A 25,859-nucleotide genomic window follows, 5' to 3' on the forward strand; every position below is an offset into this window, starting at 1 on the left:
GAAAAAGTATGTGATCAGGAACGCAGCAACACGTGTTTACAACAGAGCTCATTTCTCATTTAAAAACTCTGCTGACTTCAGCTTTTAGGAGGTAAAGTCTTCTTAGAATCAGAGGGTTTGGAGACGGCTCCCCAGTTTACTAAATGACTGAGTCGTCCTGTTATTAAGTTTATATTATTTACAAAAAATCAAATGCAGAACATGGAAGACACATGAATGAATCACTGCTTTTCGTTAGTAAATAGCAAATTTGCAAAGTAACTACAATCTGTGAAATATATAGAATAGATTTAGCGCCACCTTAACCATCATTAAAATGCTGCCGACATGTTAACGTTTCTGCAAAATATTAAATATAGTTCGGCCTAGGACAATAACACATCCTGAGAGGGTTTCTTCTGAATGATGAGAGCTTTAACTTTTGAATATGTCAGGTTATCTCTGCTCTCTCCAAAGCCACCAGACTCCTTTGACAATAACATTAATTTTACCTCACAGAACATGGGAGTTGGTGCTCTACGGCTGCCTCCATCGGTTAGTTATTTTCTTATTGTGTGACTTTGCTGTTTTAAAGGGTTAGGAATTCACAAAACTAACAAACTAATTAAGTTATGGAGGCAGCGGTAAACCAGCAACTCCCGTGTTTTGCGTGGTAAAAAGTTTTTGTCTGATGGCAAGATAAAGCTGTGAAAATATTATAAATATAGCGACCACTTAAACTGATGTTGAACAGCTTCACAACCCCACTTTAAAATATATCTTCCTTTAATATAGCCTCTATACATACTGGCAGAAATAATAGCATTCCTATTTTATTTTTTTATTTTCACAAGTTTAACCATTGAGACCAGTTACATTATCTGCAGACTTAACCTGTCATTTAGAGAGGGGGGCCAGGCAGAACTGAGGTGCGTACAGGGGGTACTCAAAGTCAAGCTGAGAGAGGCTAAAGAGGAATACAGAAGGAAGGTGGAACGGAAGTTACAGGAGAACAACGTGAAGGAGGTGTGGGACAGAATGACCATCACTGGCCTGAGGAAGAGTATCAGCTCTGTGGAGGGAGATCTGGACAGGGTGAACCAGTTGAATCGCTTCTACAACAGGTTCAACAGCCCAGCTCCAGCGGCAGTGGTCTGTCCACCCACTGCTTACCCAGACACTGCTCTTCCTTGCTTGCCTGCCCAACCCACACCTCCCCTTCACTCTCACTCTCACTCTCAGTGCAACCATCAAAGGCTGATGCACCCCTCCCCCACAAGATGACCACGGACTTAAAGGCGCTGACACACCAAGCCGATAATCAGCTGTCGGACAGTCTGGCGAGGTCAGTGACGAGGGGCCGTCGTCCTTCATTTTGGCCGATTTGACATGTATAATCGGCGGGGCGGGCACTACCGGCAGTCGGACTCAATGACCCATCTGATTGGTGGAGAGCTGACCAGGAAACGGGGAGCGGGATGAGCATGACTAGTGTCACGAAAATCTTCTAAACTGACCTTTGTTGATCTGAAATGAAGACAGATTCAGCAGCTGCACGGCCTATTTCTCTCTTACAATGTTTTCAGAAACACGTTTCGGTGACGGTGACCTATTTTAGGACAATATGAGATCGTATTCTGAACGAGACGCCATGACAGTCTGGCTTTGACTTTCCGGAGAAACCAGACCCACGTGACGCGTTCGTCCAATCAGCTGCTGGTTTTCATTTTTTGGGCGACAATACAGATTAGCGCCGCCTGCTGTTATGGAGACGTATTACGTCTCGTCTCTTCGGTGTTCTGAGGCACTTTTTAGACCAACTCGGGGAGACTGATCAGTCCAACAACGGTCGGCCGTCTGGTTGGCGTGTAAGCAGCTTTAGTCACCAGCCACCAGACCAGGAAAATATTTCCTCAATAGTTTTAACTGTATCCGATACTCAATGAGCTGTTGCAGAAACAAGCCCAGCCTGAAGCAATAAAGCAAAAGCTGTGAGATAAATGTAGTGCAGTAAACATTACAACATTTCCCTCTGAGGTGTAGTGGAGTACAAGTATGAAGTAGCAGCAGGGGCGGTTCTAGGATCAGACCTTTAGGGGGGCTCAGCCCCTAATGAGAATGTGACACGGATATAGTGCATGTAAAAGTGTTAATCTACGCCATGAAATTACCAACTTCTTCACAACCACACTCCTGCTCTCCCTCTGACAGATAGACTCAGCCAAAGGGCCAACATTATAATGTATTCTCATGTAAGCTATGTCAACAAAGACATTTTTATTAATTGCTTAGCCAGTGTATCTCACCATAATGGTTACTATATTGCCAGATTCCAGATAATCCCACTTACTTATCCACTTACAAATATGAATATATATTTCTACTGGTATGCTTCCTAATGACATTAATGGAAAAATATGAAGAACAAATTATTCCACCAGTGTGTGCATGGTTATAATTCTGAGTGCAAAATAGTTCAGGCTACAGCACACATATTCCCATCCATAGATAAGAATAATCAAGTCTAACCTCTGGATTTCTTTCCAAAGTGCACCAGATTGATGCATTTAAACGTTAAAATGTTCTTACAGGGGAGCATGCCCATGGACCCCCCTATGGGGAGATTGTGCCCCAGTGCAGCGCTAGGTCTAGACGCCCCTGGGGCAGTGTCCCCGTTTGAAGTTTTACAAAGATAAAAACATGACCTGTTTTGGAGGTATTTACACTTCTGAGCTGAAAATGTCTCTGGATTTTGTCTCAGAAATCTGGTCACCTTACCCCCCCCCCCCCCCCAGTCATCACTGCCCCACAACTACGCCCCAGGAAGGCAGCCGGGCCTGACGGACTGTGTCCAAGGCTGCTCAGAGTCTGTGCTGCTGAACGGGGGGAGCCACTGAAGCACATCTTCAACCTGAAGGCTGATTCATGCTTCTGCGTCAAATCGACGGCGTGCCGCCGCAGACCCCTCTGTGTCACCGCAAAACCCCTCTCCGAGCCCTCCGCCGTAGCTCGACGTGCACCTCCAAAAATGTTTAACTTTGTGTCAAGGCGACGCAGACCGCAAGGACAGCGATTGGTCGACTGGTCCTGTGTGTTGATAGTCGTGTTTCCAGCAGCCTGCTGTGAGGAGTAGCAACATGCTAGTTCACTGACATCAGCTCTGCAAATAAGCTCAGACATATTTTGGTTACAATGACGGGGTTATCCGTTTGTAAAGTGTCTATATGTCAGTAACGTTTTGAAATGAGCACTTCGCCAGCAAGCAGCACTTTGTGGGCAGTTGTGCTAAAATTTGCTCGCTAACATAACATAAACTGGCTGGCAGACTACCACCATGACACACCCTCTCATAGAGCACCTCACCATGCAGGCTGAATCCCAGGGTCAGTCCCTGCCCGGTCACTGCAAGCCTCTCATGCTTATACATCCCTTAGTACATACATGTGGATTTCTTTTATTTAGTATCTTTTCTTTTATTGTTTATATTATTCATGTGGATTTGTTATTTTATCATCCTGTTTATGATGTATGTGTATGTTGTGTGTGATGTCTATGTAAGCTACTGGAATCTTGAATTTCCCGTTGGGGATCAATAAGGTATCTATCATTACAGTCACTGAAGTCTGATAATTGTTCTACACGTTGCGATCCGCCAATAAACAACGTCAAATAATGAATGACCCGCCTTACTCTGCCTATGATTGGCTAATACTCGTTGCATGTGTTTGGATTGGTTAGGGTTAACAAGGTAAGCCAATCAGAGGCAGAGTAAGGCAGAGTAGGGCGGGACATTCCTATTTCGTCCTAGGAAACGCAAATTCGCTTCCAGCAATAATACAAACACATGGGCTGAACATCTCGGAAGGTAACGTTGTTTTTATCTAACATTAATCTTTTTTTTTTAAGCGAAATTTCCGGTAGGGAGAGTTTATTTTGTCATCATGTTGTATTAGGTATCTTCGCTAGTCGGGAAAATGCATTTCTTCCGATAGAAACTAACGTAACGCTCTGTGTTTTAGCTAGCTTAACGTTAGCTTATAGCTTAGCTAGCTAGCTGCTAACGTTGAAAACAGAAACACGTAAGCAAACGTTAATTCTAACGTCAGTTGTTTTGACGTATAGTCATTTCTTTTTAAGGTGTTTAAATGGCAGTTACATTCAACAACCACAGACAGTCTCAGCAATGTGTGAGACCTTTGGCTATATTCACCGTCAACCGTTCACGTTGTTCGTGTACTTTAAACTTGGAGGAAGAAGTATTCAGACACTTTACCGAAGTAGAAGTACTAATGCCACACTGACAATACTCCACTAACGTTACAAGTCCTGCATTCAACATGTATGTATCAGCTAAAAGTAGTTATATGTAAAATGTTCCCTGTCAGTGTTTCCTCTTCTATCTGATGGATAGATAGAGAGATATATAGATAGACTGATTTTTATTGATCCCAAAAAAATGCCTTAGTGTGTGTCATGGTGGTAGTGCAAATAAGTCCAATAGTGCAAGGATAAAGTCTAGAGACCAGCATTAAATATGGGCAAATATGGATTAATATTCCTGCTGCGTTAATGTGTTTGTTCCATTTTCCTGCTGTAGATGTTTAAGGTTCATTTTAACTCCTTAATATGCTGTTGGGTAGAGCAGTGTGTCATAAGGCCGTTACACACCAACCAGACGGACAAACGTCGGCAGTAAAGCCAGTGTGGCTGATCAGTCTCCCCGAGTTGGTCTAAAAGTTCCTCAGAACACCGTAGAGATGAGACGTAATACGTCTCCATAACAGCAGGCGGCGCTAATCTGGATTGTCGCCCAAAAAATGCAAACCAGCAGCTGATTGGACGAACGCGTCACGTGGGTCTGGTTTCTCCGGAAATTCACAGCCAGACTGTCATGGCGTCTCGTTCAGAATACGATCTCATATTGTCCTAAAATAGTTCACCGAAACGTGTTTCTGAAAACATTTAAAGAGAGAAACAGGCCGTGCAGCTGAATCTTCATTTCAGATCCACAAAGGTCAGTTTAAAAGACTTTCCTCAGATTTTGAGAGGCTCTAGTCACGCTCATCCCGCTCCCCGTTTCCGGGTGAGTCCCGACTGTCCCGTCTCTGACTGAACATGTCAGGTCGGCCAAAATGAAGGCCGACGGCTCCTCCAACGGACAACGGCACGAACACACCGACCAGACTCGAGTCACCGACCTCGCCAGACTGTCAGACGGCCGATTGTCGGCCCGGTGTGTAACTGCCTTTAGGTCCACAGGTCGGTCATGGATGAAAAGTATTAAAGTTAAATTAATAAAAAAAATGTGTCTCTATTCTTCACTTAGACACTCTGTCAAAATATGCGCACACGTCACGTGGTACGCTCCATAGGGTTTGTCACGTAGTGGACCCGTGCGCTGACGTGCAGTTAGCACGGTAACTGAACTAAAGCTAACTAAACTATGTTGTTGCTGTCAAATATTTCATCTGAAACACACTTCTTTCTGTCTTTAGCTTCAGCCACAGGGGTGCAGTCATGACGAGGTGGGCGAGAGCCAATAATGTGCATAAACACAAGCCGGCTGAGGCCACTCCATGGAGTCAGCTGAGAGGAGGAAAAGGAGGAGGAGGAGGAGGAGGAGGAGGAAGACCTCAGAGGGACCATCTGAGAGGGACTGAGGCTGGCGGATCAGCCGTGAAGAAACCCAACCGTCCGAAGAAGGACTACGCCAGCGAGGACGTCAACGGCTTCCTGGAGTATCTCCAGCAGACGGGCCAGCCACTGCCCAGGGGGAGTAACGGAGGGAGGGAGGGGGAGCGGGAGTTCAGGGAGGAGGCGGAAATGGCCCTGAGGAAAGACCGAAGGCGAGAGGACAGGAGGGTAAAGAGGCAGGACAACAAGAAGAACAACATGGTGAGTGATTTCACACCACGGGCCCTATTTTAACAATCTAAGCGCACGGCGTGAAGAGCAGGGCGCAGATGCGTTTAGGGCGTGTCCAAATCCACTTTTGCTCCCGTCCTCCCTCTCATCACTCTCCTTGTTTCCTTCCCTCCTCCAGCTGTGTTTTAACTGCAGGAAGCCCGGTCACGGTTTGGCCGACTGTCCGGAGGCGGACCGAGACGAGGAGATGGGCCGAGGCATCTGCTACCGCTGCGGCTCCACCGAACACGAGATCCAGAAGTGTAGAGCTAAAGTGGACCCCGCTCTGGGTGAGATTCACAGCGGGACATCTGTGATATGAATTCATATTTAATACGGCTTTAATAATGTTCAATATTTCTGTGTTTTCAGGCGAATACCCGTACGCCAAGTGCTTCATCTGTAGTAAGACGGGACACTTGTCGCGGGCCTGCCCAGATAATCCTAAAGGACTTTATGCACAAGGTACCAAACACAGATATAATATCACATTGTACTGAATTAATATCGCACCAGTTTACATGATCGTGTGTGTGTGTCTGCAGGAGGTTCCTGTCGTGTTTGTGGTTCAGTGGAACATTTCCAGAAGGACTGTCCGGAGCATCAGGCTGCAAGTGAGTCATCTTCAAACTGCTTCCTCACCGTGTCCCGCAGAGTAATACACCTCGCCTGAAAAAATACAGAAGTATTACGTTTTAAAGTGGTCATATTATGCTTTTTGGTTTACAAAGTGAAAAAGCCCAAAGTCCCCCCCAAAGGGACTTACCATCTCCAACAGAAAACACTGTTCACAAACTGCTCCAAACAGCTCTATTGTAGTCCAGCCTTTACTTCAGAGACAAACGTGGTCACTTTGGAACACACGTTATAATGCTCGCCTAGCTGCTAGCATGGCACGTCCTCATACTCTGCTTCTGACTGGCTAGTAGTCCTTACCTAGGTACTGTCAGGGCACGCCCTCATACTCTGCTTCTGACTGGCTAGTAGTCCTTACCTAGGTACTGTCAGGGCACGCCCTCATACTCTGCTTCTGACTGGCTAGTAGTCCTTACCTAGGTACTGTCAGGACACGCCCTCATACTCTGCTTCTGACTGGCTAGTAGTCCTTACCTAGGTACTGTCAGGGCACGCCCTCATACTCTGCTTCTGACTGGCTAGTAGTCCTTACCTAGGTACTGTCAGGGCACACCTCATTCTCTGCTTCTGACTGGCTAGTAGTCCTTACCTAGCTACTGTCAGGGCACGCCCTCATACTCTGCTTCTGACTGGCTAGTAGTCCTTACCTAGCTACTGTCAGGGCACGCCCTCATACTCTGCTTCTGACTGGCTAGTAGTCCTTACCTAGGTACTGTCAGGGCACACCCTCATACTCTGCTTCTGACTGGCTAGTAGTCCTTACCTAGGTACTGTCAGGCCACGCCCTCATACTCTGCTTCTGACTGGCTAGTAGTCCTTACCTAGCTACTGTCAGGGCACGCCCTCATACTCTGCTTCTGACTGGCTAGTAGTCCTTACCTAGGTACTGTCAGGGCACGCCCTCATACTCTGCTTCTGACTGGCTAGTAGTCCTTACCTAGGTACTGAGCATGTGTGACTCCCAACAAAGATGTTACAGAAGTGTGATGTCTCACTCTGTACGATTCCTATAAAGAAACTCCAGATTCTACTGGAATCGTAATTTTTGAAACTATTCCAAGTAGGATTCGGTTGCCGATTAAAACAAACAAACTCTGGTCCGCTTGAAAATGGGGGTCTCGGTTCACTTGAGGTGAAAACGTGATGCGACCCAAGAACAGAGCATTTACTAGCCTGCCGTTTCAACCTTGCACACAGTTTACAGACTTCCATATGACTTAAGGGACGATAACTTTCAGATCCATATGCTGTTCTGAGCACACGTCGCTGGTCGTCTGTGTGACATCATCAGCTCTCTCCTTTACTCGCCGTCTGTCAGCTGCTCATTGTTCGCCTTTTACGAAAATATTAGAAACACTAAAGCAGAACCAGTAAACCCGAGACGTTATAAATTTGGTGTTGCTCCATTATTTCTGAGAGCAGTAAGTGTCGGGGAGTTTCAGGTGTTCTGCCCACTGTGATATTGTGTGTGTCTTATCTCGACTCTGTCTCTCCTTCCAGCTAACTCGGTGACGGTTCCCTGGTTGTCCAACAATATGAGCGCCGACTACGAGGACGTCCACGTTCCGGTGAAGAAAACCAAACCCAAACAAGAGAAGGTGGTGAAGTTCTGATGAGCAGCCGAGTCATCACTCTGACTCTGTTTCTCTGACCAGATTTACCTTCTGGACTCTATGGACTAATCTCTGTTTCCTCACACACCTTCTGATTCCCTCTGTGTATATTTGAAATCCTTTTATTAAAGTATTTCTTCTGTATATTTACAGCGTTACTTTATTCCAGAGCTTGAACAATACTTTTGATTATGGAGTTGTTTGTAACAGCCAAACATTGGCTGTTACAGGCTACATTTACATTACTACGTTTTGGTTTAAAAAGGAATATCTTCTGCTGCGTTTCCCCCTCTCGTTCCCCCTGCTCTGGCGTCTCCCCCTCTCGTTCCCCCTGCTCTGGCATCTCCCCCTCTCATTCCCCCTGCTCTGGCGCCTCCCCCTCTCATTCCCCCTGCTCTGGCGTCTCCCCCTCTCATTCCCCCCTGCTCTGGCGTCCCCCCTCTCGTTCCCCCTGCTCTGGCGTCTCCCCCCTCTCATTCCCCCCTGCTCTGGCATCTCTCGTTCCCCCTGCTCTGGCGTCTCCCCCTCTCATTCCCCCTGCTCTGGCGTCCCCCTCTCGTTCCCCCTGCTCTGGCGCCTCCCCCTCTCGTTCCCCCTGCTCTGGCGCCTCCCCCTCTCATTCCCCCTGCTCTGGCCCCCTCTCATTCCCCCCTGCTCTGGCGTCCCCCCTCTCGTTCCCCCCTGCTCTGGCGTCTCCCCCTCTCATTCCCCCCTGCTCTGGCGTCTCCCCCTCTCATTCCCCCTGCTCTGGCCCCCTCTCATTCCCCCCTGCTCTGGCATCTCTCGTTTCCCCCTGCTCTGGCATCTCTCGTTTCCCCCCCTGCTCTGGCGTCTCCCCCCTCTCGTTCCCCCCTGCTCTGGCATCTCTCGTTCCCCCTGCTCTGGCGTCTCCCCCCTCTCGTTTCCCCCTGCTCTGGCGTCTCCCCCTCTCGTTCCCCCTGCTCTGGCGTCTCCCCCCTCTCGTTCCCCCCTGCTCTGGCGTCTCCCCCTCTCGTTCCCCCCTGCTCTGGCCCCTCTCATTCCCCCCTGCTCTGGTGTTTTCCCCCTCTCATTCCCCCCTGCTCTGGTGTTTTCCCCCTCTCATTCCCCCCTGCTCTGGTGTTTTCCCCCGTCTCATTCCCCCCTGCTCTGGTGTTTCCCCCTCTCATTCCCCCTGCTCTGGTGTTTTCCCCCTCTCATTCCCCCCTGCTCTGGTGTTTCCCCCCTCTCGTTCCCCCCTGCTCTGGTGTTTCCCCCTCTCGTTCCCCCCTGCTCTGGTGTTTTCCCCCCTCTCATTCCCCCTGCTCTGGTGTTTTCCCCCTCTCATTCCCCCTGCTCTGGCGTTTCCGAGCCCCCTAAACCGGAGACGTTTGGAAACACTTCTGTTATGATTAACTTGTTTTCCTTATAAAAGTAGTAAACATTTTTTTTCCCAGGGCGTTAAACTGCAGCATGACAACTGAGCAGACTCTATCCGCTGAGGAAAACTGAGAGACGGGGTTGAAAACTCTGGAAGAAGCTAGTAAGTGGACCTTGAGTTTGACTCATAACAAACTCAATCAATATCAATCAGTTGGATGCACTAATCTGTGAAAGACATTTTTATGAAACAATCTCACTCCACGGTCCATTTAGTAGCTTTTGATAAGATCACATCTTTATCTGTAGAGGGAAGGTATCTATGTAATATTGTCAACACAATCTGTGTGCAGGTTGCAACGCATTCTCATCAACGCATTTGTATGATGTTGCACAACAATTCTTGGAATTACAGCGACCGCCGCACGGTCACATGACAGTTTAGTGGTCATTACAATTTAGCTAGTAAAAGGTGAGTTGTGGCGATGACAACAGTTAAGTTTAGACACCAAAACGACTAGTTAAGATCAGAAAAATTATCGTGGTTTGGGTTAAAACACCGGTCCCTTTAAGTAGTTCTTCAGGACATGAACACCTGTTTCCTGGGTGAAAGTCTTGTGTTTTCTCCTTAACTTCTTCAGGACATGAACACCTGTTTCCTGGTGAAAGTCTTGTGTTTTCTCCTTAACTTCTTCAGGACATGAACACCTGTTTCCTGGTGAAAGTCTTGTGTTTTCTCCTTAACTTCTTCAGGACATGAACACCTGTTTCTTGGTGAAAGTCTTGTGTTTTCTCCTTAACTCCTTCTGGGACATGAACTCCGCTTATGAACTCCGCCCCCCCCCCCCGTTTGTTTATGACGAAGCCTGTGTGTTTGTGACTTTGGTTTAATGCAGCTGTAATGTGAAGACTCGGCCACTCGGTGGCAGCACTGACTCAATCTCAGTTCCTCTGTTACTGATGGAGACATGTCACATCCAGTCAGCTGACCCTGACCTATGTGATAATGCATCGGATGAAGATGGTGCATGAGCTTCATGATGTGTTCAGGTTGCATAAGAACAGCGGTGCAATGTAACTAAGTACATTTACTCCACTACTGTACTTCAGTCCAAATGTTGAGGTACTTGTACTTTACTTGAGTCTTTTCTTTTCATGCCACTTTCTACTTCTACTCCGCTACATTTCAGAGAGAAATATTGGACTTTTTACTCCACTACATTCATCTGTTACAGCTTTAGTTACTTTACATATTAAGATTACTGCACACAGAACACGTGTAGTTTATAAATCTGATGTTTTATTATAAAGTAAACTAGCCGTCAATATAACGGCTACAAGTCCAGCTGAGATGATCAGACCGTTAAACACACAGCTGGTTGATCCTCTACTCTTTCTACAGTGGTGTAATACTTTAACTACATGTTCCTGAAGATACTTACACACTTTTACTGAAGTAACATTTTCAATGCAGGACTTTTACTTTTTTTTTTTTTTTTTTAAACATTTTTTTATTCAAGAAAGGTAAAACAATACAGATCTAATCATTTGGTTACAGTGTCTTGATTTGTTTTCTTGTTTGAAAATCGATACCACACCACCCACATACTGGGGGGGGGGGATCAGGTTGACGGGTTTCGTGTAAAGATCACATCAGGCATCAGACAATGCAACTGTGTGTATTGGGCAGAGCTGTTAGGGCCTTATATTATCTGGGGGGAGAGTGTTAAGCCTCTCAAAGTACAACAACAACAGATCCCATATCTTATTGACTGTATCAGTTGATCCTCTAGAGAAATACTTTATTTTTTCTAATTTCAGGAATAGCATCAGGTTGTTAAGCCAGATGGTGGTTTGGGAGATTTCCACTCCAATACTATCCTTCTACGAGCCAACAGGGAGGCAAAAGCAAACGTGTTTCTCTTATTAGTGGTCATTAAGACCTCACTTACTAATACGCCAAAAATGGCCATTTCTGCATTTGGCCTCACATTGGTGTCAAATGCTTCATTTAAAGTTTTGCAAACAGTTGACCAAAAATCTCTTAACTTTGGACAAGTCCAAAACGTATGAGCCATGTCGGCTGAAGTAGAATTACAGCGGTCACACCTGTCATCGATGTCTGGGTATATCTTGGACAGTTTTGATTTGGTATAATAAATTCGGTGCGGGCACAGGAGGATGTGCCATTAACTACTCTGAGCGCAGTCCAATCAGTTCTGATTTTATCTAATGACACTTTTTGAAAAGATAAGATTGTGTTGGATATATTTGAAATCTGGCCTTTATGCTGCACAGGAGTTTGTAAGATATTGTCCAGCTCAGAATTTACTGGTAAGGCTGGAAAGGTTGAGCTCCATGTTTGGATAAAGTGACGGACCTGGACCTGACCGTTGTAGTTTAAATCTTTTAGTAAGATCATTAAAACTGCCAAAAAGACCATCTATATAAAAGTCACTACATCTAAGAAGACCAACTCTGTGCCACTGTGTAAAGGTAAGATCCAATCTGGCTGCAGGAAAGAGGTGGTTAATGGAAATAGGGCTACACATAGAAAAGTCAAGAAGTTTGAAGTGTTGCCTAAATTGTGCCCATATTTTGAGAGTAGAACGTACTACAAGGTTTAAAGTATACTGTGATGGTGAGAAAGGTAATTTTGCTGTATTTAAAGTGGAGAGAGATGTTGATAAGCAGGAGTTTCCTTCAACTTGGCACCATTCCCTTTCTGGAGACTGAAACCAGTAAATAACTTTTTGTATGTTTGACGCCCAATAATAATTCCTTAGATTGGGAAGTGCTAGACCACCCTGGCTCTTGGGTCTCTCTAGGAACTCTCTCCGGATTCTAGGATTTTTACCATCCCACAGAAATGAAAAGATTAATTTATTTAAAGACTGATAAAAGGATTTGGGCAAAAATATATACAAAAATCTAGGTAAAACATTCCTTTTTATACAATTAACTCTACCTGTGAGAGAGGTATAGGGCTGACCATCTCTGAAGGTCTGATTCTAGTTTTCTCATGAGGGGTTTGAAATACTTCTTATAAAGATCAGAGAAGTTACGGGTGATCTGTACGCCTAAGTAAAGCCAGATTTGGAAATACGGAAAGGGAGTTCATTATCTGAAATCTCCATCCATCCATCCATCTTTGTCCGCTTATCCGGTTTCGGGTCGCGGGGGTAGCAGCTCCAGCAGGGGACCCCAAACTTCCCTTTCCCGAGCCACATTAACCAGCTCCGACTGGGGGATCCCGAGGCGTTCCCAGGCCAGGTTAGAGATATAATCCCTCCACCTAGTCCTGGGTCTTCCCCGAGACCTCCTCCCAGCTGGACGTGCCTGGAACACCTCCCTAGGGAGGCGCCCAGGGGGCATCCTTACCAGATGCCCGAACCACCTCAACTGGCTCCTTTTGACGCGAAGGAGCAGCGGCTCTACTCCGAGCTCCTCACGGATAACTGAGCTTCTCACCCTATCTCTAAGGGAGACGCCAGCTACCCTCCTGAGGAAACCCATTTCGGCCGCTTGTACCCTGGATCTTGTTCTTTCGGTCATGACCCAGCCTTCATGACCATAGGTGAGGGTAGGAACAAAAACTGACCGGTAGATTGAGAGCTTTGCCTTCTGGCTCAGCTTTCATTATCTGAAATCTGAGCCAAATTGAGTGGAAAACATTCACTTTTAGACAGGTTCAGTTTGTAACCGGAGAAAAGCCCAAATATATGTAACATTTCCACAATATCAGGGACACAGGACACTGGATCAGATATATAGAGCAATAAATCGTCTGCATATAGAGAAATTCTATGTTCAACTCCCATCATGTGAAGCCTGCGTATGACGTATTCTCAACTTAATCGACAGAGGCTCTATAGCTAATGCGAACAGGAGTGGGTCGAGGGGACAGCCCTGTCTGGTGTCCCTTGACAGAGGGAAAAGTTGGGAAGCTAATTTGTTAGTTATCACTGATGCTTTTGGGGAAGTATATAACAGGCGGATATAAGAGATAAAATTAGAACCAAAGCCAAATCTTTCTAGGACGGCAAACAGATAACCCCACTTGATTCTGTCAAATGCCTTCTCCGCATCCAGGGAGACAACCACTTCTGGATTCCCCCCCGGACGCTGGAGAGTGTACAACATTCAAGAGTTTACGAATATTTGTGAAAGAGTGGCGGTTCTTCATGAATCTGGTTTGGTCCATTGAGATTATATGGGGCATTACAGTATCCAATCTTGAGGCAAGGAGTTTAGCTAATATCTTTACATCTGTGTTTAGGAGTGAAATTGGCCAAAACGACCCACACTCAAGCGGGTCCTTACCGGGTTTCAAAATTAGTGAGATAGAAGCCTCTGTTAAGTTCTGTGGTAGGTTTGATTGACTCAGTGAATGATTGAACATTTCCAGAAGAATGGGAGCTAGCCGGGCTACCACTTTGCATTTTCTGTATGGAATCAGAGATTTCTTGAAGTCGCAAGGGTTTGTCCAAGTCAGTTTTAACAGCCACATCTATTTTAGGGATATCTAGATCATTGAAAAACTGTAACATGTTTGATGTATCTTGTGGAAATTTAGATGTATACAAGTCCAAGTAAAATGCTTTAAAAGCATTGTTTATTTCCACTGGATCTATTGTTAACCGTGAACCACTGCGAATCTGTGGGATCGTACGAGATGCTGAACTACATTTCAACTGACTAACGATCGGCCTGCTTTTCCCCCATGCTCCTAGTAGTGCCCCTTTGACCAGATGAGGTGTCTCTCTGTTTTTTGTGTCGATAATAACTCGTACTGAGTTTTCAGAGCGATTTTGTCTTTATATATTCTGGAGTTGGGGCTGAGGAATATTGGTGGTCTATTTTTCTTATAGAGTTGATAAGTTCTTGCTCCCTCTGTTTTCTTGCATTATTACGTGATATGGAGTATGAAATAATTTCTCCCCTTATGACAACTTTCAGTGTCTCCCATAAAGTAGATGGTGATATTAAGTCTGATCTGTTGAACAACAAAAACTCATCAATTGCCTTAGATACAAATTCACAAAACTGTCTGCCAATAAGTTGCTGTGCTAGGTTTTGAGAGAAAACAAGATCAAGAATCACGGGTGCATGGTCTGATTCCACTATGGCAGTATACTCTACGTTTTTTACAGAAGGAAGGAGTGTTCTGTCAATAAAAAAGTAATCTATTCTACTGTATGTATGATGGACGTGTGAAAAGAAAGACAGTTCCTTTTTCTGTGGGTAGAAAAACCTCCATGGGTCAACACAGCCAGTTTGATCCATGAAATAACAAAGAGCCTGGGACATTTTGGAACGTGCTAAAGTTTTAGGATTGGAGCGATCTATAGCTGGGTCAGTCACAGTATTCAGATCCCCAGCAAGAATGAGCCTGAATCTAGATTTGGAATCAGGGAGATGAGTTTGTTAATGAAGCCAACATCAACCCAGTTACGGGCTTATAAGTACGACTGGGGTATTAAAGAGGGAACCTGACATAAGTACGACTGGGGTATTAAAGAGGGAACCTGACATAAGTACGACTGGGGTATTAAAGAGGGAACCTGACACTATTATAAACCGTCCTTGAGGATCAGAGATCGTTTTTGAAGGCGTAAACAATATTTTTTTTATGGATCAATATTGCCGCTCCCCGTGCCTTGGTGTTAAAGGTAGAATGGAAAGTCTGTCCAACCCAGTTTTTCCGGAGCCTAACTTGATCCGCTATGGTCAAGTGAGTTTCTTGTAAAAATGCTACACCTACATTTAATTTTTTCAGGTGGGAAAACATTTGTGCTGTTTTAATCGGCCCGTTCATGCCCTTAACATTCCAGCTTATACATCGGGTGGATGACACGCTTACTTCTGCTCTACTATCATTTGTGCCATCAGACATGTGCCTTGAGAGGGAAGAGGGGGAGGGGGTGGAGCGTGCACCCCATAGCAGAAAGGTGACCGCTCGTCAACAACTCATCCAAAATAATAGTCATACAAAATGTACAAAAATCCCATTCGGCAGTATAAAAACCTGTTTTAGCACAGAGTGAACAAAAATTGGTCATGTCAATAATCAAACCCATCCCAACATTGAAAATAACATAAAAATATCCAATGTCTGTCTCCAGAACATAGGCAGACAGCTGGTCCCCCACTGAATCTTGAATCTTCCGAGGATGCATTGTGTCTTAACTAAACCGTTAACCTACGGGAGAGCCTTTGACCATCTAAAAGTTAAACTAGAAACAGTTATCTAGTAAAATAATCAATATCGCAGTCTAACATTCGCCACATCATCACGGACTATTCCGACAGTGAGCTTGGGCAACGATAGTAACGTTAAACAGTAACATTTAGCTAACATTAATATATTGCTTAGTGTAACGTAGCCAGTTAGCCACCACCGTTATCACATAAGTCCCAGTTTAGGATGATCCCAAACAAACACATTTACATAACACAGATATACCTCAAAATGTTCATTTAAGTCCTTTTATACCAGTTGGTGAAGACAACCCATCTCCTCAAGCACAGTTCAGTCTGAAATAATTAACGGTGGTAAAATAGCCGCTGGCAGTCAGCCAAAGTAGCCACCTAGCCACTTCGTAACAAGTTCAGAGCTAAGCTGTTAAGCAATCTGTTGGGTCACTCATGGGTCATCACCTGTTGATTGTAGAACGCCTTGGCTTCCTCCCGTATGTCAAATGTAAATGTATTTCCTCCGAAAGAGACTCGCAGGCAGGCTGGGTAAAGCAGCTGGACTTTTATTCCCTTTTTGTAAAGGGCTTGCTTGAAGTCGTTGACGTCTTCTTGACAGACTGACGCTGAAATCTTGGTATATTCTCAGGGTAGACTTCTTGTATTTCAGGTCACGTTGTCTAGCCCATCGCAGCGCTCGCTCCTTTTCCTGGAATCATTGGAAGCATACCACAAACGGCCAAGGAGACCTTCAAGTGTGTTCAGGCTTTTTGCCCACTCTGTGCGACCTCCCTGCACATCCCTGGCCATAATCTCCATCAGCATGTTTGACATAAACGCTACAGGATCCTCGCCCCCTTCACTGTCTTCCGCAACATTTACAATTCTCAGATTAGATCTGCGAGAGCGGTTTTCTAAGTCCTCAATGCGATCCAGGAGCTTTGTATTCTGTGTTTGCAGTGATTTGATGATGAGCTGCTAGGGATTCCGTTGCAGTCAAGCGGCGTTGAAATGTATCCACAGTCTCTTTTATAGCGTTCACAGAAGTCTGCAAAGGGCCAATAGATTCCTGAATGAGGATGGAAATGTCCTCTCTTAAACTGGCACGTTGCTTGGACAGCTCTTCCACCAGCTGGCCCATGGAGGTTCCATCGTCGTCGTCGTTGGAGGAGCGTTCGTTAGCAGGGGAGGCCATAGTAGCTAGCTTGCTAGCAATGGTGTTCCGCGTCGTCGATTGTTTGTGTCTGGAGGTGGTCATTATACGTTCGAGGCTAATTAACACTTTAATAGCCGTCGTTTTACAGTTCTACGGCGTTAAAAGCACTTTTAAGGAACGTTATAGGTCGAGTTAGGTCGGAGCTCGTCTCTCGTGCTTCCTACTCCAGCATGGCCCAAACCGGAAGTCCGGACTTTTACTTTTTACAGTGTGGTATTAATACTTTTACTTCAAGGAACACCACTGTAAAACAAGTAAAAACAGAAAACGTTCACAACTTAAAAGTCTGAGAACATTTTCACAATTGGTTGACATGTTGCCTACAGTCAATCAATTAAGACCTAGGAACTGAAACAGAAGTGCAAGAGGATAGGCAAGATAAAAGGTAGTGGGAAGACAGAGAAAAGGAGCACTTCCTTTTGGTAGTGGTTGAAAAAAAATATCTAACAAATGACTCTTTGGTGTGATCCAATGGCATCAGAACAGTGTGAAAACCAAGGCACTGTTGTTAAAGGAAAAGTTGAAAAGCCTTTATTGATGCGGCTAGTTAATGCATAGCAAAGATTAAAAAAAAAGCGCAGCGAGATAAGTGTATTAATGTGCAGGTCAGACGTGTGTCTGATGTGTAGATCGACAAATATGTCTTAGTTAATGTTATTTCACATTGAATTTGTCTCATTATTTTTCCATTTTTAAGGATGTTTCTTGCGGTCACCACATAGTAATTATATTCGTCGCTACACCTCTGAACAGATACTCTCTTGTCCACCATTTCTCTCCCCAAAACTACACAACTTTGGTTTCAAGTTGCCCTGACTGCAGTTGAAACAGCTGTAGGAGCCACATATTGTATGTCGTTCATGGTCTCATTTATATTCTTTAATCATTATTATATTGTGCACTTATATTGTAGGTGGTGGGCGTTTTCATCGCGGTTTGAGCGGAAGTTATTGATATTATATATATTATATATTTGATTTCTTCACCTGTTCACCTCTTGGGTTTTTTGGGGGTTTTGACAGAGAGGGGGTTGAGCCTGGGAGCGAACACTTTCTGTTGACCGCCGCACTAACGCACTTATTTCGATTCACAAACGATACATTATTCATTCACAAAGAAAATTGGTGTCCTTAAAGGTTGGATATTTCCTCATTTTTTTAATTAAGGCATTAAGAGATTTAAGATGATTTTTTTTTTTTATTCCTCTTTTTAGTCAAATTTAGCATGGGTGTACTCATTTATGCTGAGCACTGTATAATGTATAATGTCCTAAAAATTAGGTTTATTGGCCATGAATTAAAAAAAAACGTTAAAAAATACAACAAAAACTTCAGACAAAGCGCCTAAGGTTGATGGTTGATGGGAAGACAACACAAGGGTTAAAACATTGGGGGGGCAGTGAGGCTGTCAACACCCTGACTTCATTAATAAAACCGACCTTCAGATATAATGCGTCAGTACAAACTCACTGCAGCTCTCAGAGGAAACATCACAGTCTGTTTTCAGTCCAGATTCTTCAAATGAAAAATCAAGCTTTTTTTAAAGATAAAGCTTTTTTTTGTTTTCCACGGACACTGAGCAGAGGTGTGTGTGTGTGTGTGTGTGTGTGTGTGTGTGTTTCCCCCCCTGGAGAGAGTGTAAAAAGGTGTTAGATCAATGATGATGCAAAAGGTTTCTGGGAACTCCTTGGCTCTTTGAAAACCAGACTCTAGTCCAGTCCTCTGCAGACGAACCTCGTACATTAGATCATGAGAAAAACTAAGAACAATCTGACCTGTAATGAGGTTATGAGGATTTTCCAGATTTTGATTTTCCAGAACTGTGGAACCACATTTTGGCTTTTTGTGCAGTCGTAGAACGGGAGCTGTAATACATAATAAAGTAGAAGATGGATATCACTCATGTCTGTGTGTGAAGTACGGAGCTGGAGTCAGGGGTCGGGCTGGGTATTGCCAACGATTTCCTGAATCAATTCCAATTCATGCCCGCAGCCAGCCGAGTGGGGGGGGTTCTTTCTTCCAAAAAGTGGGCTCTTTTGCAGTTTTTCCCTTCATTTTGTATTTAATTGTGAGGTTTAAATACTTATTTTGATGTCCTTGGTGGAGTGCATGAAGTTAGTTGCGTGGATTGTTGATGTTGGATTGATACATTAGACCTCCTCCCAAAAAAAGCAGAATAAACTTATGGACCTTTGACAGTGAGGGGCGGGGTCTTTAGAACCACCTTGCCCCCCCCCCCTTGTCTACGGCCCGGGATTCACAACGTCCCGATTTTTGATTCGATACCAGTCAAGTTGGAGAAATTCCAGTACCGATTTATCTTTGATATAAAAGAGATTCTCAGAGAACTTCTGCTGTAAATTGTACAATCAAGAAGCAAACCCTCAAAAATGTTTCATAATGCAGCAGGTTAATGTTTACATTATGAACTGACCCCCCAACAAGCTTGTCTAAAGTACCTTTTACTTAAAGGCGCTGACACACCAACCCGATCATCGGCCATTGGACAGTCTGGCGAGGTCGGTGACCCCGAGTCTGTTCGGTGTGCTCCGTGCCGTCGTCAGTCGGAGGAGCTGTCGGTCATTTGGGCCGATTTGACTTGAATCGGAAGGCGGGCAGTCGGACTCAATGGCCAATCTGATTGGTGGAGCGCTAACCCGGAAATGACGAGCGGGATGACCGTGACTAAGCCCTCTCAAAATCTGATGAAAATCTGTTAAACTGACCTTTGTTGATCTGAAATGAAGACAGATTCAGCAACTGCACGGCCTATTTCTCGCTTAAAATATTTTCAGAAACAATACAATACATACGACATCGTATTCCGAACGAGCCGCCATTATGGTCGGTTTTGCAATCCGGGAGCAGTCAGACCCACGTGACGCGTTCGTCCAATCAGCTGCCGTTTTCATCTTTTGGGCGACAATACAGATTAGCGCCGACTACTGTTATGGAGACGTATTACGTCTCGTCGCGCACGCGCAGAACGTACGCTCATGTCGGCGTCGCTTCGGCGTGTTCCTAGGCACTTTTTTGACCAACTCAGAGAGGCTTTTTCCGTCGGGTTGGCGTGTCAGAGCCCTAACAGGACTAACATGACAGTCATTGAAAAGGCGAATATTAAATGAATGATTTCTGGATTTTATCAATCGGTATCAAATCACACAAACAAAGATGGTTGTTAAATGGAGAATCCATTATTTCAACCCAGCCCTAAGCCAGGACGTTTAGCAAAAAAACATCTTTGTTTATGTTTCAGCTGTACCACATCGTCCTAATGGATCAGCCTCCAAAACTAATCCGTGAAATGACTTGCAGAGAGAATTCTGTGAGCTCTTTGTTTGTGTATATAATTATTGAGACAAATGTTTTATGTATTTGTTGTTGTTCTGTTCACCGGGTGATTATGTGAAGTAGTTGGGTTTTTTTTTTTGGCTCCAAAGACTCCCTAAGGACTCCTAAAAGTAGAGTATGAAGTGAATAAAAAAAATGTGGGGGTCCGCCTCCTGGGGTTACCGTCAGAAGACCCCCCCCGTGCCTGTTTCAACAGAGCCTGATGGAGAGCCAGACAGCTGCACACTGCCAGCTCGCTGAGGCTGATTACACAACTTACCCAAACTGTGTGTGTGTGTGTGTGTGTGTGTGTGTGTGTGTGTGTGTGTGTGTGTGTGTGTGTGCGTGTGCGCGTGCGCGCCTCATAACCAAAGCACAGAGGCTACATTCACTGATGTCTCCTGGATCCAATTTAAGAGGAGCTGAGCGGCGGTCTTTCCCCCTTCCAACTATTGTCTTTCTGTTAGCGGATTGCCCAACATCCACTCTTCATCCTGTTCTGCTCCTCGGAGCTTTTAACTGCACGTACGAACCTCTGCAGAGATGCTCCATGTGAACATCTTTTATCGTCATAGTGTTTATTTCTCCCATGACGCCTATGCTGCCGATGAAAAAATAGTCACTGACGATCTTTTTAGTCACGCTAACAACACTCTTAGCCGGTCCACCACTTCGGTCCAAAATATCTCAACAACCATTGAGCATTCATGTTTCCCTGAGACGATGAACCCTACAGACTTTGGTTCTCCTCGGACTTGTCATCTAGTGCCATCATCACGTCCACATTTAAATCTGTCCCAATACTTTTGTTGTCATTAGCTGCGTTCGAAACTATCACGGAAATAGTGCACTACATGGTAGTAGTAGTAGTACAAAGTGCAGGGGTCAAGGACCCGTTAACTGAAAGAGAGATGGAGCAGGGACCCCCTACTACATATATTATATTAAATGAAGTTACATATTAAACCGGGCCTAAAGTAACGTGTAGGGCGGCCTCCAGCCTTTATACATACAATGTTCACATAGAATACTAAGCTTTAAAAAAAGCCTTATACTTGTATATCTGTGGATGGCTGGATGGATCTTAGTGACTACTGGCCAGTAAGCCTATCATCAGTGGGGATTTATATTTGCTAATAATATGTTGGATTTACTTTTTAATTTTTAAAAAAAAACTTTAAGAAATAGACAATAATTTGGAGGCCCCCCTGCAGTGACTCTGAGGACCCCCTAGGGGTCCCTGACCCCCTGTTGAAGATCCCTGACATAGTGTGTTCGCCATTTAGTGTTTCTAAATTCTCTGGTTATTTCATTCACTATATAGTCCACTATAAAATGCCCACAATGCACTACTAATTTAAGCGTACATACGATGTAACCCTACATTTTACTCCCGTATACCACAATGCAACGCGGCCGTGTTTTCCCCGAGGGAGAAGAAGAAGCAGAAGTCAGTGGAACAGTGGAAATGTAACATGCAACATATGTAATATACAAGCTTTTACTATTCTCCTGAGTGCCCGGTTTGTTTCAGGGACGTAATAGAAGTATTTTTTTTTTGGGGGGTTGCTTACATGATGCCGGGCGCCATGCGTCACACAAGTAACCGGAGCATCTCCTGACGCAAGTCGCGCAACAATATGTTTTCAGTGAGTGTCTGAAATCTGGTTTGGCCGTTCCCTATATAGTTCATTATTTAACACTATAGAGGAAATAGTGAGTAAGTGAACAGTTTCCAACAGAGCTAATCTCTGGCATAACTATGAAAACTTCTTGTTATCTACTAATGCAATAGTTGTATTATTTGACTTAGGTAGCTTACATACCTTTCATTAGTCTACTGTATGTGCACGTCATCCACTTCCAGGATTGCTCTCGTTCCGCCCGATGTCCCTCTTTTCAGACGTCCGTCCCCTTCCTCTTTCTCTGTGTTGGCGTTCTAACCTCTGGTGGATTTGTGAGGACTATGGCTAACTGCTCCCCAGATCTCTGCAGGGTAAATCCAGACAGCTAGCTAGACTATCTGTCCAATCTGAGTTTTCTGTTGCACGACTAAAACTACTTTTGAACGTCCACATGTTCCACCAAAACAAGTTCCTTCCTGAGACTATTTAGCAGAGGCACCGTGGCTCCGTCCGGAGCTTAGCCCCGCCCACGATGATTGTGATTGGTTTAAAGAAATGCCAATAAACCAGAGCACGTTTTTCTCCCGTCCCAGAATGCTGTGTGGACTAGCCAGACCCTCCTCCGCAGCGCTGTGGAGGAAGGTCTGGCAATCCGAGACTAATCTTTCGGTAACAGTTCCACTTCATCGTCAGTCCAAGCTAAAATCAACCCTGGTCTTACTTTTTAACATTGTTGTTCTTTCTCCAAAGTATTGTCTGTATTTTTTAAACTTATACATCCACGATTTTCAACCGCATTGTAACGTCAGACATTCTGCTTCCTGCTTCTTGTTGTGTGGACGGAGATCGTTTATGTCTCAAAGCCACGCTTACAATGAAAACGTAGTAGTGTGGATGTAGCCTCCGGCTCTTCTGCCCCTCTATGTCGCCCCTGCTTTCAAAACTAGGCCAGCCCTAATGACCTTCACTGCCTACCTTTATGGACTTAGTTTTAACTGTTTAACTGTAAAAACTAAGAGGGAGGTTTCTGCTTTTTGCTAATGTAGCAAAACTTCGCAGCGATATCGCAGGTTAGTTGTCTTGACCTACGAATGTATCTACTAACGAGGCATCTCTTCTCACTCTGAGCCATAAAAACACATCAATGAGCCTCTTTGGCTTACATGTTCCTTCATCACCATGAACACACACACAGTAGTTTATTATGACTCAATCACACACACACACACACACACACACACACACACACACCGTCCTGCTGACACAAACACTCACCAGAGCACCAAATGTGGATTAATCTTCTATCCGCCGTTGAAAATAATCCCCAACAAAGTCACCCTTTTCCAACTTTAGTTTGTTAGATAGAAACTACAGTGAGCAGCTGTTTTATGAAATGACTGGTGAAACTTAAGATTGGTGTTTTTAAAGGTTTACGTCACAGACCGTTAGAGCCACAGACGGGAGGTCAGACTGTGTTGAAAGACGTGCAAACAACGCTGTTGGTGTTGGATCACCAAAATTGAACTTGACTCAAAGGATTCGTGCAAATAGACTTCGCCCACACAAGTGAATTCTCTGATTGTGGTGATTAAATACAAATCCATTATTTTCTGCACCAAATGTTGAAGTGCTGAAGAGATCAGGTCTTAAAACAGCAAGCAAGATTTATATAACAAGCCACCTACGTATGTCTGACCAACATGTTCTCAATCCCAATTTAACGGCCCTCAGTGTCTGATACAGACGCACAAGACATACATAAATAGGCTTTATGCTTCTTGGGATCAACTGTGTGCAGAGGGTAATGCCTTAAAAATATTCTTTGATAATCTTTACAATCATTCCCCAAAGAACCAAGCAAGCCTGCTTATTTGCACGAAACGTGACATTTTCAGCATTCAACGTTGCTCAGAGTTATTGTTTCTCGATGCAACCAGAGTTTAAAGTTGACTCAAAGAAAGTGGAAAGTGAGGGACATCCGGCCGAACTTCTGGCGGCCCCGGAACTGTCCCGTGAATGAACCGTCGCCGATATAGACTGGGTTAAATCTTACCCTGCACGTTGACAAAATGACACCAAGGGGTTGGTGACCAAGCTGCCGTTTGTGAAGAGTTGGGACCCAGAAAAGGACTTTACTGCGACAAAGATAGAACCTCAGAGAGACGTCAGGGAGCTGGTCAGCGGGCCAGGAAACGCTCGTTACCTGAAGATTGAGCTGGAAGTCATTACGGCAGGGTAGAGCCTAAAGTGCTTGACGCACGTACGCATTCATGCACATGGTTCCACTGGAGGCTATTAGGTGCAGGCGATGCTAAAGACGTGCGGAAGGAAGGATCCCCGAGTGGTACAGAGGAGGAGATGAAAGTGAAGAGTTAATGACAGAGGGACTGAAGGCCCCGTGTGGATCTGTTAGGAGTCTATTGGAGCTAATAAGTCTGTCTGAAAGGGCCCTACGGTGAGACCAGGAGCCACCAGGAAACATGTTTCTGTTTATCTGACGGGTCCCAGCAGCTTCCAAAGGCTCTGGGTGGGTCCACTATAAAGTCAGAGTCACTTTCTTGTTATACAGTACAGCGGAGTAACTCACTGTTTGTTCCATGATGAGTCATTTTATCAAGTAGAAGAAAGCAAAAAAGCCATATATAATTTATTTTTCAAATGTAGCTGGCCTTTCATCCACACAAACTGCATCCTCAAAGGTTCAAGTTGTTCTAAACCAGAATGATCCTTTAAATTGGACTCGTGTCCACCTTCTAAATCGCTGAACTAACAGATCCGATCTTCTGTGCCGGTTCTCATCGACGCCCACCACACCAAGCAGAGACCAGCACCTCTTCCTCCGTGTGCCAATCTAAATAATTGACCCAGGTCCTGCAGAGAGCGCTGGTTTGTTGACCTTTTCTATCGCCAGTCCCTCAGAGGATCCACAACCAAGCGTCCAACTCTCTGAATGAACTCTTTATTCTGGACAGACTCTGTGTTTGGTCAGAGACAAACGCACATACACGACGTCTGAGGCTCATCTTTATGGGGTGCCGTTTGTAAAGCGGCTCACGCTGTAAATAACAGCAACTTTTTGTCACATTTAGCTTCAAACAATGTTTAAAAAACTGGTATGAATGTTTGAGGGTCACTTTTTTGCACATTTACAATAATATTTGTCAACTTAGAGATATTTTAAATAGTTAAATCCAAATATTAAATGTTACACCTAAATGTTAAATATAAATGTTAAATATAAATGTTAAATATAAATGTTGAATCTAAATGTTTCGGGTGAAACTAAATATTTAACTAATATGCACATTCAAAATGCATCTCGAAACATTTAGATTTAACATTTAACATTTAGATTTAACATTTAGATTTAGATTTAACATTTATATTTAACATTTAGATTTAACATTTATATTTAACATTTAGATTTAACATTTATATTTAACATTTAGATTTAACATTTATATTTAACATTTATATTTAACATTTAGATTTAACATTTAACATTTAGATTTAGATTTAACATTTAGAATAAGATTTAAAATTTATATTTAAGATTTATATTTAACATTTAGATTTATATTTAACATTTAGATTTATTTATATTTAAAATTTATATTTAACATTTATATTTAACATTTAGATTTACATTTAACATTTAGATTTAACATTTATATTTAACATTTATATTTAACATTTAGGTGTAACATTTATATTTAACATTTAGGTGTAACATTTAATATTTGGATTTAACTATTTAAAATATCTCTAAGTTGACAAATATTGTTGTAAATGTGCAAAAAAGTGACCCTCAAACATTCATACCAGTTTTTTAAACATTGTTTGAAGCTAAATGTGACAAAATGTTGCTGTTATTTACAGCGTGAGCCGCTTTACAAACGGCACCCCATACATCTTAAACTTCACAGTTTCTCTTTAAAAACGAATATCTTTTGCTACGTTTACGCCTCGCATCCACACAACTGCGGCATTCCTGAACCCCTAAAACGGAGACATTTGGAAA

General features: G+C 44.0%; 1 protein-coding gene across 1 annotated transcript; it reads left to right on the top strand.

Moving 5' to 3' along the window:
- Positions 1 to 3,785: 3,785 nt before the first annotated feature.
- On the top strand, positions 3,786 to 8,278 carry zcchc9 (zinc finger, CCHC domain containing 9). The gene is made up of 6 exons (XM_078272143.1): positions 3,786 to 3,844; positions 5,475 to 5,874; positions 6,023 to 6,173; positions 6,256 to 6,348; positions 6,429 to 6,497; positions 8,020 to 8,278. The coding sequence occupies exons 2-6, from the start codon at positions 5,497 to 5,499 to the stop codon at positions 8,130 to 8,132; spliced, it is 804 nt and encodes a 267-aa protein (XP_078128269.1). The 5' UTR covers positions 3,786 to 3,844; positions 5,475 to 5,496; the 3' UTR covers positions 8,133 to 8,278.
- The last annotated feature ends 17,581 nt before the right edge of the window (positions 8,279 to 25,859 follow it).

Source organism: Sander vitreus, chromosome 16 (assembly GCF_031162955.1).
Source record: "Sander vitreus isolate 19-12246 chromosome 16, sanVit1, whole genome shotgun sequence".
Classification (NCBI taxonomy): Eukaryota; Metazoa; Chordata; class Actinopteri; order Perciformes; family Percidae; genus Sander; species Sander vitreus.

Excerpts from the sequence above, each read along its gene's own strand:
- zcchc9 (XM_078272143.1), top strand. The coding sequence starts at position 5,497 with ATGACGAGGTGGGCGAGAGCCAATAATGTGCATAAACACAAGCCGGCT. Across the intron at positions 5,875-6,022 it reads ACAACAAGAAGAACAACATG|CTGTGTTTTAACTGCAGGAA; the intron begins GTGAGTGATTTC and ends TCCCTCCTCCAG. Across the intron at positions 6,174-6,255 it reads TAAAGTGGACCCCGCTCTGG|GCGAATACCCGTACGCCAAG; the intron begins GTGAGATTCACA and ends CTGTGTTTTCAG.